This window comes from Maniola hyperantus, chromosome 21 (genome assembly GCF_902806685.2).
Source record: "Maniola hyperantus chromosome 21, iAphHyp1.2, whole genome shotgun sequence".
NCBI classification, from domain to species: Eukaryota; Metazoa; Arthropoda; class Insecta; order Lepidoptera; family Nymphalidae; genus Maniola; species Maniola hyperantus.
In genome coordinates, this window is record NC_048556.1 from 8,319,625 (window position 1) to 8,334,081 (window position 14,457).

The 14,457-nt window shown below is 40.1% G+C and overlaps 1 protein-coding gene across 8 annotated transcripts in view; it reads left to right on the top strand.

The window, feature by feature from the left end:
- The window catches only part of osa (trithorax group protein osa), a 174,556-nt gene that overhangs the window by 155,662 nt on the left and 4,437 nt on the right, over nucleotides 1–14,457 (top strand). For 4 of the 8 annotated variants that reach the window (XM_069505782.1, XM_069505784.1, XM_069505788.1 and 1 more), the window contains 7 exons: nucleotides 3,435–3,623; nucleotides 5,686–5,902; nucleotides 6,269–6,385; nucleotides 9,449–9,523; nucleotides 10,938–11,025; nucleotides 11,225–11,483; nucleotides 12,822–12,908. In XM_069505782.1, coding sequence (XP_069361883.1) covers nucleotides 3,435–3,623; nucleotides 5,686–5,902; nucleotides 6,269–6,385; nucleotides 9,449–9,523; nucleotides 10,938–11,025; nucleotides 11,225–11,483; nucleotides 12,822–12,908 — 1,032 coding nt within the window. The remainder of the gene's footprint in view (nucleotides 1–3,434; nucleotides 3,624–5,685; nucleotides 5,903–6,268; nucleotides 6,386–9,448; nucleotides 9,524–10,937; nucleotides 11,026–11,224; nucleotides 11,484–12,821; nucleotides 12,909–14,457) is intronic. The other 4 variants (XM_069505783.1, XM_069505785.1, XM_069505787.1 and 1 more) reach the window with 3 other exon arrangements.

Here is a 14,457-nt window from a genome sequence, read left to right on the forward strand (position 1 = left end):
GTCGATGTACATTACTTTCTGCCGCTTACTGTAAGAGACGAGTAGATCACGTCCTGTCCGAACTTTTAATCTGTTACGTACGCTTCGACGTACAGACGAACATCTGTTCTATCAATGTATGAAATAATAGAAGGTTATACGTTCATTCTGGCATCTCTTCAGTCCATGATCTTTGACAAGATCAAATCATTATGAAAATGATATTAGATTGACTTGAGATTGACAGGTTACTAGATTTTCTTCTGGATATCAGTTTGGTTTAGTTTCAGAAACTGCAAAATATTTAAAATCCGTGAGTCACATAATCATTCTATCGGACATGCCCCTAGTACAAATTTTTAGTTATTGATGACTAGTTTTGATATCGAGCTGCTCTATAGATTGAACTAGTGCTGGAGAAATTAAGATTTATTTATTTATTTATTTATTTATTTTACACTTTATTGCACACAACACAAAGTAAACATTGAAAAAACACAATACAGGATCTTAATCTAATAGCTGTAGCATGCAAAGGCGGCCTTATCGCTAAAGCGATCTCTTCCAGGCAACCTTTGACGAAAGGAATCACGAAAGCACGGGTTGGTGCGGCAGCCGAAAATGGCCCTAGGTATATTATATTATTATAAATTAGACTACATACACAAATAATTCTAATAATACACAAATATATATAAATATATATACCTATATACATATCTCTATAATATACTACATAATTCTGTTTACATAGATAAATAATAGTTCTTCAAACGATTTTTGAAGGAGTTTAAGGATTTCGCCTGACGTATTCCAGCTGGGAGTGAATTCCAGAGTTTGACACTGTTACTGGTGAAAGAGTTACCATAGTATACCGTGCAGCTGTGTGGAGTCATAAGCTTATTGTCGGTGCTGGAGCGGAGGGAGAACTGATTGTTCTCACCAAGATAGGAAAACCGTTCTTTTAAGTATGATGGTGTTTGAGGGTAGTACAGAATACGATATAGGAGCGACAAAGCGTGCATCTCCCTCCGCCGAGATACTGGCAGCCACTTTAGTTTAGCACGGAACTCTGATACATGATCGTATTTTCGTAGGCCGAAGATAAAGCGAATACACATGTTTTGTAGTCTCTCCAGCTTGTTTAAAAGTTCTTGTGTCAGGTCCGGATAACAAGAGTCACCGTAGTCTAATATTGGCAACAAAAGTGTGTTAGCTAACGTAATCTTAGTTTTTATTGGCAGAAGATTTTTCAACCGTCTTAAGTATCCAATAGTGGCGAAGATTCTCCGCCCCACCTCCCCTACTTGTGGACCCCAAGAGAGAGAATTGTCCAAGATTAGACCAAGGTTCTTGACTTTATTGCTGTATGGCAATGCTATACCATCGAAGCGGACTGCAGGTAGATTATGTAGCTTAGAGAGTATTCTGGGATTACCAATAATGATTACTTGCGATTTGATCGGATTTACTGCAAGTCCATAGCACTTACACCACTCGCAAACCTTGGCCAAATCTGAATTTAGTGTGTTAATTGCAGCTGGAATGCGCTCAACGGTTTCCGAAGTGTAAATTTGTAAATCATCAGCGTAAAAATGAAAGGAAGATGAAATAACCGAGGAGATTGTATTAATAAAAATAGAGAAGAGAAGAGGAGATAGAACCCCACCCTGTGGGACACCTGCAGAGAGCGGTGAGAGCGTGGAACACTTGCCATCGATTTTGATACATTGTTGACGTCCGCTTAAGTACGATCTGAACCAGTTAATTACGTCAGCGGATACATTCAGGGAACTTAATATCGCAAGAAGTAGGTCGAAGTCGACATTATTAAAAGCGTTGCTAAAATCGAGGAGAATGAGAACAGTGACTAACTTGTTATCCATACCTTTCCGTATATCATCGCAGACTTTAATTAGCGCAGTGACTGTGCTATGGCCGGGTCTAAAGCCAGATTGAAATGAAGATAGGATGTTATTTTTAGTAAGAAAGAGACTCAGTTGTTTGTTAACAATGCGCTCAAGGACTTTGGACAGAAAAGGAAGAATGGAGATGGGTCGAAAGTGTGTGGGGGATGTCGGATTGGAGGTTTTAGGTATTGGGATAACAAAGGCTTTCCCCCACTCAGAAGGAAAAGTACACGAGGACAGAGAAAAGTTAAAAATGTGACATAGGATAGGAGCGATGTTATCAAGGAGCAGTAGGATCATCCTCCGACTGATTCCGTCAAACCCCATTGCATCCGACTTTATGGCCACAACGTGTTTCTTCATTTCATCCAGAGTTACGTCGCTGAATTGGAAAGGAGGGTAATTAGGTATAGGCATGGACCTCAAATTATTGAGCGTCGCTTGTTTTATTTGACTATCCAGTGTCCCAGCAGTCGTGAAATGCTGGTTAAGTGTGTCAAGGTCCGGGATGCGATGAGTCTTTTTTTGTTGGCGTCCAATGCCCAACGTATTCAGAAACCTCCAAGTTTTGGAGGTATTGGAGTCTTTAAGGGAATTGCAAATGAAATTACGCTGGGCATCGCGACAAACTTTACTACACCGATTGCGAAGCTTTTTATAGTTTTCACGGTTAGTAACTGTAGGACATAGTTTATATTTGCTTTTTGCTCTATTACGTTTGTTCATGAGGGCTTTTATCTCTGGTGTTAACCACGGAGCAGGGAGGTGTTTTAATTTGACGGGTCTCAGGGGAGCGTGCACATCAAAAAGTCCTGTCAGTAAAGAATTAAAGACATCCAGCTTATTATCTATTGTATTAGCGCTAAATACGGCAGCCCAGTCAATATTGTTTAGGTCAGACATAAATAACGAATTGTTAAAATTTTTAAAACTGCGGCGCATTACTACTGTTGGTTTAGCTTTTGGAGGCCTAATTATGTAGGAACTGAATATCAGATCATGGTATGAAAACGCTTCCGCGGGAAATTGCCCATGATTATCCACGTGTTGAGGGGAAGAGACTATCATTAGATCTAATAGAGATGGTGTGCAGTTAGGGGAATAATGGGTTGCATTCGTGGGTAGTATGTGGAGATTGCTGCTATTGATTATATCCCTAAGTTTTCTCGCACGATGATCATCTTTAATAAGGCATGTGTTAAAGTCTCCCATTATTATCGTGTGGTCAGCAGATGTGGAGAATTGTTCAAGTAGGTTTTCAAAATTATGGAAATAGTCAATATGAAGGGAAGGGCTATAGACTACACCCAGCAGCAGCTTTAGGTGTCCGAACAGCACCTGTATGAAAAGGTGATCTGATTTATTGAAAACCATAAAGTTTTTGAGATGATTTATCCAAGAAGAAGAACCTTGTGATATCCTGACAAAAATCATGGATTGAACTGATGCCAAACTGATTGTGTTACCTTCATCACAGGGAGTAGTGTTAATTGATGTGATTGTACGTGTAAGGTAGCGGGTGTATGATGTCTGTTGTTGCGCCAGAAGTCGGACTCGCTGGGCAAGCTGTACGAGATGGACGACGCGCCCGAGCGGCGCGGCTGGGTGGAGCGGCTACTGGCCTTCATGGAAGATAGACGCACGCCCATCGCTGCCTGCCCGACCATCTCCAAGCAACCTCTCGATCTCTACAGGCTATACTTACTGGTGCGCGACCGTGGAGGATTCGTTGAGGTGAGTCTTGCTAATAGGGAACTGTCTACTGGACTGTCTTCTATCTTGACGCGCCCGAGCGGTGCGGCTGGGTGGAGCGGTTACTGGGCTTCATGGAAGAGCGGCGGAAAGTAAAACTATTCTTAAAGTTATAGGTAATATGAGACAAAATGCATGGATAAAATTTAAAACCCAACGGCATTATAATTCTTTCAACGAAATGCGAAAATTTCTAGCGAAATTATTTTTAAACCATACTACATTAGCAGTAAAAACCGCACGACGCTCTCTATGCAAGTAAGGCTAATAGACTTCAGCTTGGATTTATGTTAGCGCAGGCAACCGCCTTTATGTGCATAGTCGTAAACCCCACAGCGCGTTTAACGATACTTAATAATTTTTACCATTAGACCGTTTCGTACTGTGCTTAGTACGAGATTTTACCCCTCACCAATGTTAGTAGAATTCGAGCCTCGAATCAATTAAGTGTCATAACAAAATGGACCTTAAGAGAGAGCGCGCACTGCGGTGCGGCGAGTTGCGGTGCGTTTTAAAACCTATAAATTTAAATTTAAATTAGTCTGATTCCGGTGCGGAATTAATTCCGGAGTGCTCGCGCTTCTATGCACAGATTTTGCGGGAAAAAACGTACGGAAATTTACCGTGGTGCGCGTTAGCTCTAAAGGTGTCAACGCGCTGGAGCTGCACTGCGCGACGTGACACATCAAATATAATTTATTTATAGTTGTATGGAGCAGAGCGCACTTGAGCGACTCGGCGTCGCAAATATAGTTTATATGAATTTGTATGGAGCAAGACGCTGCCGCGTCGCGCAGCGTATTTAAACATAAATTGCGTTTGGGCCTTTAACTGCCTTGTTTTAAAATTCAAGTTCGTTTATACATCGTTACTAGCGTTCTTCTAGGTGCGAACCTTATGATATAAAAATCAGTGGTACTGAATTTTTGACTTTAAATCGAGAACTTATAGACTTCAGGCCCATTATTCACTGACGTTATTATGTTTCGATGCTCGAATTCTATCAACGTTTGGTAAAATCACATACTAAGCACACTTGGTTTTGTTGAACAATGTTGGTAGGCATTAACAGTAGAACGACGACCGTCGATGTACTCTGGCGTGTTTCATTTCGCTTTGTTCTTAAGAATATAAATCCGATTTTTTTTATTATCGGTATGGTGAGGTTTGTTCATTAATTCAGCTAGTTATTGCACCTCCAGCTCACACTAAACCTTGGCACTTTATGTACATAAACCTTAATGGTGTCTTCGTGTTTATTGAAAATAGCAATAATATCTTGAGTGTTTTAAAACTCATGGAATGAAATTCGTGATGCATTGTGGAAAATGGAAAATTTAAAATTGTGATTAAGTGGAGTGATAGAGTGGCTAGATTGATGTGCACAGTAGTCACAATTGGGTTTTTCTAGTATTAGTTGTACAAAATTTACTATTCATCTCACGTTTTTTGAAGGAGGATCTAAGTGAGAAATCTCGTAGTGTTTATAGCTCCTCGTAAACTTGTCAACATTTTTATCGATTCTGTCGAATCGATTAATTGAAACGGAGTCGAATTCCACAACACACATGGTACGCAATACTTTCAAAGTGTTTTGTATTGAATAATTGAAATAGACATGGTTTATCTGTAACTACAATGAATGGATACCGTAATTTGGTGCGTCCCTTATTCCGAATACTTGCTAGGGTTCCGTACCCGAAGGATGCCAACGGGACCCTAATACTAAGTCTCCGCTGTCCGTTCGTCCGTCCGTCCGTCCGTCCGCCCGCCCGCCCGCCTGTCTGTCTGTCTGTCATTATCTCGTGAACCGTAATAGGTAGAGAGTTGAAATTTTCACAGAATGTGTATGTCTATTGACGCTCAAAAAACAAATATGTATATTAAACAACCTTCGTGTGCGAGTCTGACTTGAACTTGTTATTGTTATTTACAATACACGTAGGCAAGGTCCCAAAACCCGTAAGTAAATCTTCTAGTCAACGTTAGAAGTAAATCGATTTCCAGTCTTTAGACTTGTATTGATTTTACATTTTCTTTGAAGGTGACGAAAAACAAAACGTGGAAGGACATAGCAGGTTTACTGGGCATCGGCGCTTCGTCGTCAGCAGCGTATACGTTACGGAAGCACTACACAAAGAACCTGCTCGCGTACGAGTGCCACTTCGACCGGGGGGGCATCGACCCGCAGCCGATCATCAACCAGGTGGAAGCTACCACGAAAAAGAAGAGCGGGAAATCTAATAGTACGTCTAATGCAGGTGAGGATCTTCTCTACTGGTTTTGGACTGAACCTCAGGCCGTGTTTCTTGATGATGTGCCCAGCCAGGTGCAGATTGGCAAACTTCACATATTTTTGAAATCATTATGGAAATCTCTCAGACGCGCAGCTTTCCTCACATTTTTCTTCACCGTTAAAACAAGCGATATTTAATTAGAGATGCCTGCCTGCTGAGATGATAATCGAGCCCCGAACCACGACCACAATGATCCTTCAACATGTTTTCACACTTACCGCACGATTGATGTTTTGACTGCTTCGTCGAACATGTGCTTGATTGGTTATCATCACCTCTCATGATTTATATTCTACTCCTTATAATAATGAATGTTCGTAAATGTGTCAGGGTCATCAAATTCGGCAGAGCAGTTCGGCGCGGGCGGCGCGGCGCAGGCCGGCGCGCCCATGGACGGCTACCCCGCGCACTACGCGCCCTACCCGCCGCAACCCAACCAGCCGCAAGGTAGGCTTCATCCCGCACAGCCCTACACGCCACCGCACCATGCAATACTCCACGACACACACCATACACAACGCCATACCTATACAATACTCACCACATCCACACCACACAGTACCCCACACCACATAACACCTCCCACACCCATTCCTAACCTCACAAAAAACCCCACAGCCTTACAATACTCACTAAACCTCACCACACAATATCCCACATCCACATAATCTGCCGCCTTTTTCTAAAAAACGTTTATCGCTAAAAAGAAATACTTATCAGTTCAACATCACAAATTCACATGTTTTTTGGTGTTAACTCAAAAACTACTTTTTGGAGCATTTTAGCAGAAACGAAGGCAGCAATTCAGCACCACACACACCCACGCCAAACAATACCCTACTACAGCCACACCACACAATATCCTACAGCCACACCATACAATATCCTACGCAACACTACTATCCGACACATCATCCACTTACACTAAACCACACAATACCCCGCGGCTCGCACCCACATTACTACCCATTACACCATCCACATACACTATACCAACACACCAACCCATATACATATAATATAGGTAGGTAGTTAATTTTTAGATATTCATCTTTAAAGTTCAGACATTAAATATCTTCTAAAAACTGATTGTTGTGGGTTGTTCTGTCTTGTTCACGTAATAACGTCTATTATAATATGTAATATCTTGCAACAGTATAACTCACAAGAGATGCGTTTAGAAACTCTCCATAGCTTACAAAATAAAACATGACAACTGACTTCTACACATAAATACGACATACATATGACAAAAATACTTTTCTTACGTAATACTAACCAAATATTCTACACATTAATGATTGACTGTATATACTAGATTTAAATCTTATAAAATATAGTGCTACTAGATGGATTTACAGCACTAGACTAGTGTAAAAGAGTGCACGGACTGTTTCTACCGCTGTAAATGTGCTAACTAGATCTACTTAGTATTAGGAAAACTGCTTCCGTGTGGTTGACGAGACATCAACGCTCGGTGCTTGTTTTTCACATTTACGCAGTCCGAACTAACTTGTATAATATTCAGAATCATCAGCTAATTTAACGTCGAAATCGGAGCAAAATAGAATCCATCCGTCCGTCAATCCGTGTTTCCTACCATGTACTTCCTAAATACATTGAAAGCAAGAGTTAGGCATGCTCTAGGCACGCGCGCTCAAACCTAGACATTTCTTTTTGGTCAAGCGCAAATCTAGCTTGCAATAAAAAAAAAAGTTAAATTCTGCACTCCTGCCCATACTACGTACTCATCATGTCTCTCATCTCGAACGTGTACGAAACGAATAGCTTTTTTGTTTCTATTTGTTTGATTACATACCGCTAAGATAATAAAATTATGGAATGCCTTTTCGGCTTTCGTTTTCCCCGCCACTTACAATATTGGCAGCTTTAAAGCCATAGGCGGGTGAAATCCTTCGACTTCACTTACCATCAGTGATATAAAATTACGGTCAAGCTAAATCTATATTGTTAAAAAAATGTGTTTGCCAAATATTGTGGAATATTGTATAGTCAAAAATACATCGAAGTTCTTCTATTTTGCTCAGAAAACGATAGCTAACAAATTATATTGCTTTGTTTCGCTTGTCACTAACTCCCTAAATTAAAAAGAAAGCACTTTAGATTCAACCATTGAAAACCATCGCCACGAAAAGTGAAACATTTTGAAATATCTGTATTAATGTGACAGTCATTCGTGTAAAATATGCTTTGGGTATTGGGGTAAAAAAATTGTGTCAATAGAATTAGGTGTTGCCTTGCGTCCTGTCATATAGATATTATCGTATATTTTCATGGCGATTGTTGATTGACGAGAATGTTACATTTAAAGGAAATCTTCTGACATAATATGTGTATCAAGATATCCTGAAAAATATTGTTTATCCATATTATGATTTAGGCTCAAGTCCTAGTATAAGCGCAGAGTCAAAGCGAACGTTTTTTTTAATGTCACAAAGAATAATGTTTATGTCCATTGTGTAACTTACTTTACAAATGATAAGTATTATGTATAAATTTTACGAACTCACTCGCCATTTTTGCTCTGTGTCAACTATCAGAAGTAAGGTCTACGTTTAAAATAAGGACTAAAATCGTACTTTTGACATGACAATTGACACATAGAGGCTAGAGCAAATATGGCGAGCGAGTTCTCAAAATGTATGCACTATGTTGAGTGAATTTTCACCAGAACCTGTAGTGAAAATTTTGAAGCTAACTAACATGATATGGGTGTTGAGGTAAATCTGTCAGTTTGTATGAACGGGCCAAAAAGCCACCAAACAAAAAAAAGAAAGGTTGCAATCTGAATGACGTCTTAATTTTTTGCAATGACAATTTTGGCAGATTAAAACTTTGGGGTCACGTTTTTTTTTCATACTTGGAAACTTACATAGAGCACTGGGCATCCGCCGCGCGCGCAGTGGACATAAAATTCACTATACCTTGTAACATTATAAAAGAAAGCTTCGCGACGCTGCTCTGCGCTAATAAGGTGCAACGTTAACCGGCAGAGTGGAGTCGAACTTCTTTTTTGATATTAACTCAAACCAAGCTTTATTTACTTTGGCATAACAGCAGTGCAGCGACCTGAGGTGTGTTTTACATCTCCTCTATGTTTTGTTTTCATTATGCCAATTTCAACATAATGTGTCAAAGCTTCAGTTACAGTATGCGGCAGAAAATAATGTACAACGACATTTAGAATGAGATTTCGGATTTGTAGAGCGTTGTCTCTGTCACTCATGCCTATGTGACGTTTTGTCGGTCTCAACGAACTATGCTCTAAAAAACTCTCTCATTCTAAACGTCGATGTGCATTATTTTCTGCCGTCTTATGTTTAAGTTATTTCCAAAAAAGACTGTTCCACTTCACTTAGTGGGTATGCGTCGGCCCTAAATCTTGAGCCTGAAATGTTTTGTTTGTAAAAATATTCGAGTGTCGATTGGTCAGTCAGTAGATTTCCACCGTGCACGTAACGGGTCTAACCTATAACCGTGTGGTTGTAGGCGGCGGGCCGGGCGGCGACAACCTCGCCGCCTCCAACCCGTTCGACGAGCCGCCGGGGCCCAGGCGACCCCCAGGTACTCACCACGCTTGCCCCACTACCACTACATACTACATAACCCTTTAGAGGAGTGTATTTGTAGCGTTAATCGTACAAAAGGAATTTGATTCTTGAATGTTAAGCAATTAAACTCAATGGACTTTTGTTGATACGTTCTACAAATCAAAGTCTGTGCCTGGTTCTTCAGATTTGTCTTATATTCGCTTTAGAGGTCATCGTAATTGCAGTAATATTGCAGCGTATTTTTGCAGTTACGAGGTGTCACATCTAAAGCGACTGTATGACAAATCTGACAAACCAGGCAGAGAGTTTAATTTGTAGAACGTGTATACAAAAGTACATTGAATTTGATTGCTCAGTATTCAAGAATGAAACTCCGTTTGTATGGAGAAAACTCCAAATTTACAACTCTTAAACAACATAACTCTCATTCTACGGTGTCAGTGCGTCCTGTTCTCTAGAAAATGGCGACTGAGGACCCAACAAAATCTTTTTGCTAATTGACATCAGTTCAGTTGGCGTCAGGAAAAAAGAGCATTGATTATGATTCTGTGCAGTGGGCGATTTATCGATCTATTTGTTGAAATGAAAAAAGGCGAGGTGGCGAGGGTGTCATTGTACATAACAATATAGCCGTGCAATTGGTTTCTCAGTCAACCTGTCGTTTCCCGCGTACAAAAGAAGAGTACCTATGCGCATACCCATCCTTTCTATTGTTACCCAGACCTCTTTTTACCTGACACCAAATATTTCTTTGGCAATTAACTTATCAATTATAGATTTTGAGGGTTCATCCAGTATGTCACGAAGTCAATAGTCACGTTTTGATTTCATTTAGAAAAAAAACTAATAATGTTTTCATTGGCATATTGATCAGTAATTTTCTTCTAAGAATTGTTACTAGTTGCAGTTGCTAAATTAGACTTTAACAGATTTTCAATATCTCTGTACCTAGTTTTAGTATTTGCTTTAGGTACTTTAGAACTTTGTAAATATCATGCCAATTTTCTACATACTGGGGTTTAGGTTTAATCTCACAATCAAGTGTTTTTCTCAGTAATACTTATTGTAAATTTCATAATCTTACTTCACCTAAAACACCGATGCGGCAGTTCTTAAGAATTTAAGTTGAATGCTTACAATATTCTACCTCATTGCTTACACTTTACCTAGTGGAAATTTTAGTTTCGTAAATTTCAAATAAAAAGTCGCTTCTGAGGCGTATGGCTGTACATTGCTAATTTTGAAGCTTACAATAAAAATAATTGGGGTTATTGGAAACATTGCATTTTAAATCAAAAACCAAATTAAGAAAAAAATCGCATTTGACACATCCACTAGCCCTAATTTAATGCATGTACTCGTATTTTTGAGTTAATGCCGTTTGTTCGTTCTATTTTGGTAACATGAACATTTTGGTTGCGTTACAGGTTACCAGCAAGGTTACGGGTATGAATACGGTCCTTCCTACCCCGCGAATAGGCCGGTGTATCCGCCCTACGGCCCTGAAGGAGATCGGTTAGTTGCATTGTTACTTAATATTGAACTATGTCATTTATTATCTTATGTCATTTTTTGAACGACAATTAAGTAATTATTGGTCCCTTCAAAGAGTTTTTGGTACCCCGTTTATCCACATAAAGAGGTCATAGACCATTTTTCTGTTAAGTGACCATTTAGAATTTTGGGGTTTCAAATTTGTTTTGTATAATTACAGGGGTTACGCGTCGGGCGGCGAGTACCGGTACGGGGGCTACGGGGGCTACCGCGCGGGCGCACCCCCCGCGCCTCCTGGCGGCGCGCAATCCCCCGCCGCCGCACCCGCGCCGCCCGCCTCGCCCGCGCAGCCCTACCCCGACTACTACCGCGCGCCGCACCCACACCACCCGCACCCGCACCCGCCGCACGCGCCCCCGCACCCGCCCCACCCGCCGCATTCTCCGCACCCGCCGCATCCGCCGCAGCAGCCACACGAGGTGACTATCTCTTGTCCTCGTATATGCGATTACTTTAAACGGTCCATTGATATTTCGTACGTTGTTTACATTGCCCGCTCTATACTTGCGCAGAAACAGACATTTTTTCCGCGCAGAAACCAAGCTTAAATCGCGGCCAAAATTTACGGTCGCTATTACCGCTCGAGTGTAGAACGAGCAAATGGCCAAGCGCACTTTACAGTTTGTTACAGAGTAAATTTTAGAGACTGGTATCCGTATTAGGTACTTAAAAGTCAAAGAATTTTTAAAGTATCGCACATATTTCCGCAATAATTACGCGGCGACGACAAAACCTTGACAATTGACATAATAAAATACTTAATTGCAAATTGCAATCGTAACATAATTAAAACTTGTTGCGGTTAAATAAATATAAACCACCGATTCAATAATTTTGTTTATAAAGTTTGTCCGCTTTCATTAAAAAGTGAATACCGTGGATCAAAATAATGTAAATGTTTTAGTAGATTAAAACCGTAAAATACGCTTTAGAATTTGATAAATTATACGTAAAATTGTCATTGTTAATTGATAATTTATGATGTTAATTGGTAGTTATAATTACTTAGTTCTTGCATGATGATGAGCATGTAAGGATAATTTGTTATTGTTTATGTCGATCTTTGATTTTGTGTCTTGTTGAATTATAGTGTGTCTTTTAAAATTTTGAAAAGATATTATAGTTTGATGAAATAAAAAAAACTTATTGTTTATTTCAAAGTATGTTACATATTAATTGATACGCTGCGAAAAGTTTGATTGTAGTACTCTTGTGAAGTTTTATTTAAAACAAATATTAAAAGCAATAAAAATTCACATATTTGTGTCCCTGATATTGTGTAACTTCTATTTTTTAAAATTATGACGTAGTTTATGCTCTTGTCAAGAGCTGTTCAGGTGCAAACAAACTACAGTTGATGTTGTAGATTGTTGACGTGTCGTGAACAGGGCCGGCCCGCAATCCGTGCCCATACCTCATGACCTGTCACAGTGAAACAGTATATTATAATGCGTAAAAAAGACTTCTCACGCGCCATTTTAACTTAATGTGTGGGTAAAAGTACGATTTTAGACATTATTTTAAAAGTGAATTGTACTCTTGACATGACAGTTGACCCATAGAGTTAAAATGGCGCGTGATCGATCGAAATTCGACGTCGTAACAACGTGCGTTGCGATCTAATAACACAGTAGTTTGTTTGCACCGTTATCCAAGTGATCGGTTAGTGTATAGTAGGTACATATAGAGTTAAGTGAGCGCGCATATAGCGCGTCGGTTCCGCGACGACCGTCGCCTGACGCGTGTGTTGTGCGTAGATGGGTGCCGCGGCCGGCGCGGGCATTATGGGGTCGCAGCTCGCGCGGCAACTGGTCGCGCCGCTGCCGTCGCCCGTCCGCCCCTACGTACGGACGCCCCGTTTGTACCACGCACTCAACACCGCTTCCCATATTGGCGTCGCCCTTCGGCTCATGCTCGCACACCGACAGTCGCCCGACCCCGCTCACCACACCACTCATCATAATTGGGCACTCTCCCCAACCCCCCACACTTTTCAGACATTATTTTTAGCATTCGCAAATAATTTATTAATAGCCGATTCCCGTGATGTCATCCTCGGGGATTTAATTTTAATGATTTCCATGGAAATTTGACTATCCAGGATAATAGTAATTTAACCTTAGTTCATGCACGTTCATGTTTCCAGGATGCCAACTATGTCTGTGCAAAATGTAATTTCTTCAGTCCTGGGTTCTTTTTCGCGGTTAGACATAGTCTTCCGCTGTACGTGAAAAATTTAACGGTATTTAGAAAAAAAACATTTAATAGATCTGTGACTTGTGAGTTGTTTCCAAAAGGATCTCCAGTCAGTATAAAGTTATACGTTGGGATAGCACTGATCCTAAAAATTTTATTTAGTAACTTAAAATAAAAAAATTGTTGCAAAACAATTTTTGAATTCATTTTACGTTGTCCGCACCTGGTTCTACTAGCTTTATAGTACTTTTTACATACTATAGTAGGTACAATTTTTTTTTGTGCACTTTTAGAAAATTAATATATTCACTTGTTTTATCATAATATAGTACATTATACACCAGGCATCACTCGATCGCAGTAAAGTTAGCGTCATTCTACAACACTCGTTACCACCGACGTCTCTGTATATAAAACCCAATTATGATGTGGTGTTCTTTCGTCGTCTGTACTGCTTCTCACAATGTGTATGGCGCCGATTGGACGATAGGTTCTGTACACTGACCTCTAATAATTCAAATACGCTGGACTTGCGATTGCCGACCTGTTTTTGAAGCGATTTAATTTCGTCATTTTGGCGCTAATAGCAGCAGTGAGTGTCGTGTGAGCATACTCGGAACTAAAAGTTAGTGTCAACATGTCTTACCATTTGACACAATCCAATTTTAATTCCTAGTAAGCTCGATGAAGCGCTTCGAATCGGTACAAAAAATAACTCATTTTTTCTGACACACCTCTTCCAGCAAACTATATAAGTCCATTTCAGTGGTTCTGTATCAGTCAGTTCCGTCAATTATGAGGGATGGAGCAGAGAATTATTATCCAGATTCATGCAAAATCAGTTTACGATTTTACATTTACAGTCGAAATTATTAATCAATCTGTCTGTAATCTATCGATAAATTACTTAGCAACAGTGTTATTTGTCAAAAAATGTATGTTTTTTCTGTCAAATAACCACTTTGCTAAGTAACTTATGTATAGATTACGAATAGATTGATTATTGATTTTGTGTTAAATGGTACCTAGGCCATCCGTCAGTCACAACAGTGACTGTGGCAACAAGACCTATCGTCTAATGCACGCCTATGATTGTGTCGTGGACTACAGATGTCACGGAGCGGGGAGCAAACTCATCCGTGGTTTTGGCTTCATTTAATTTATACGAATAATACCACTCGCTTAACGAAATTTCAA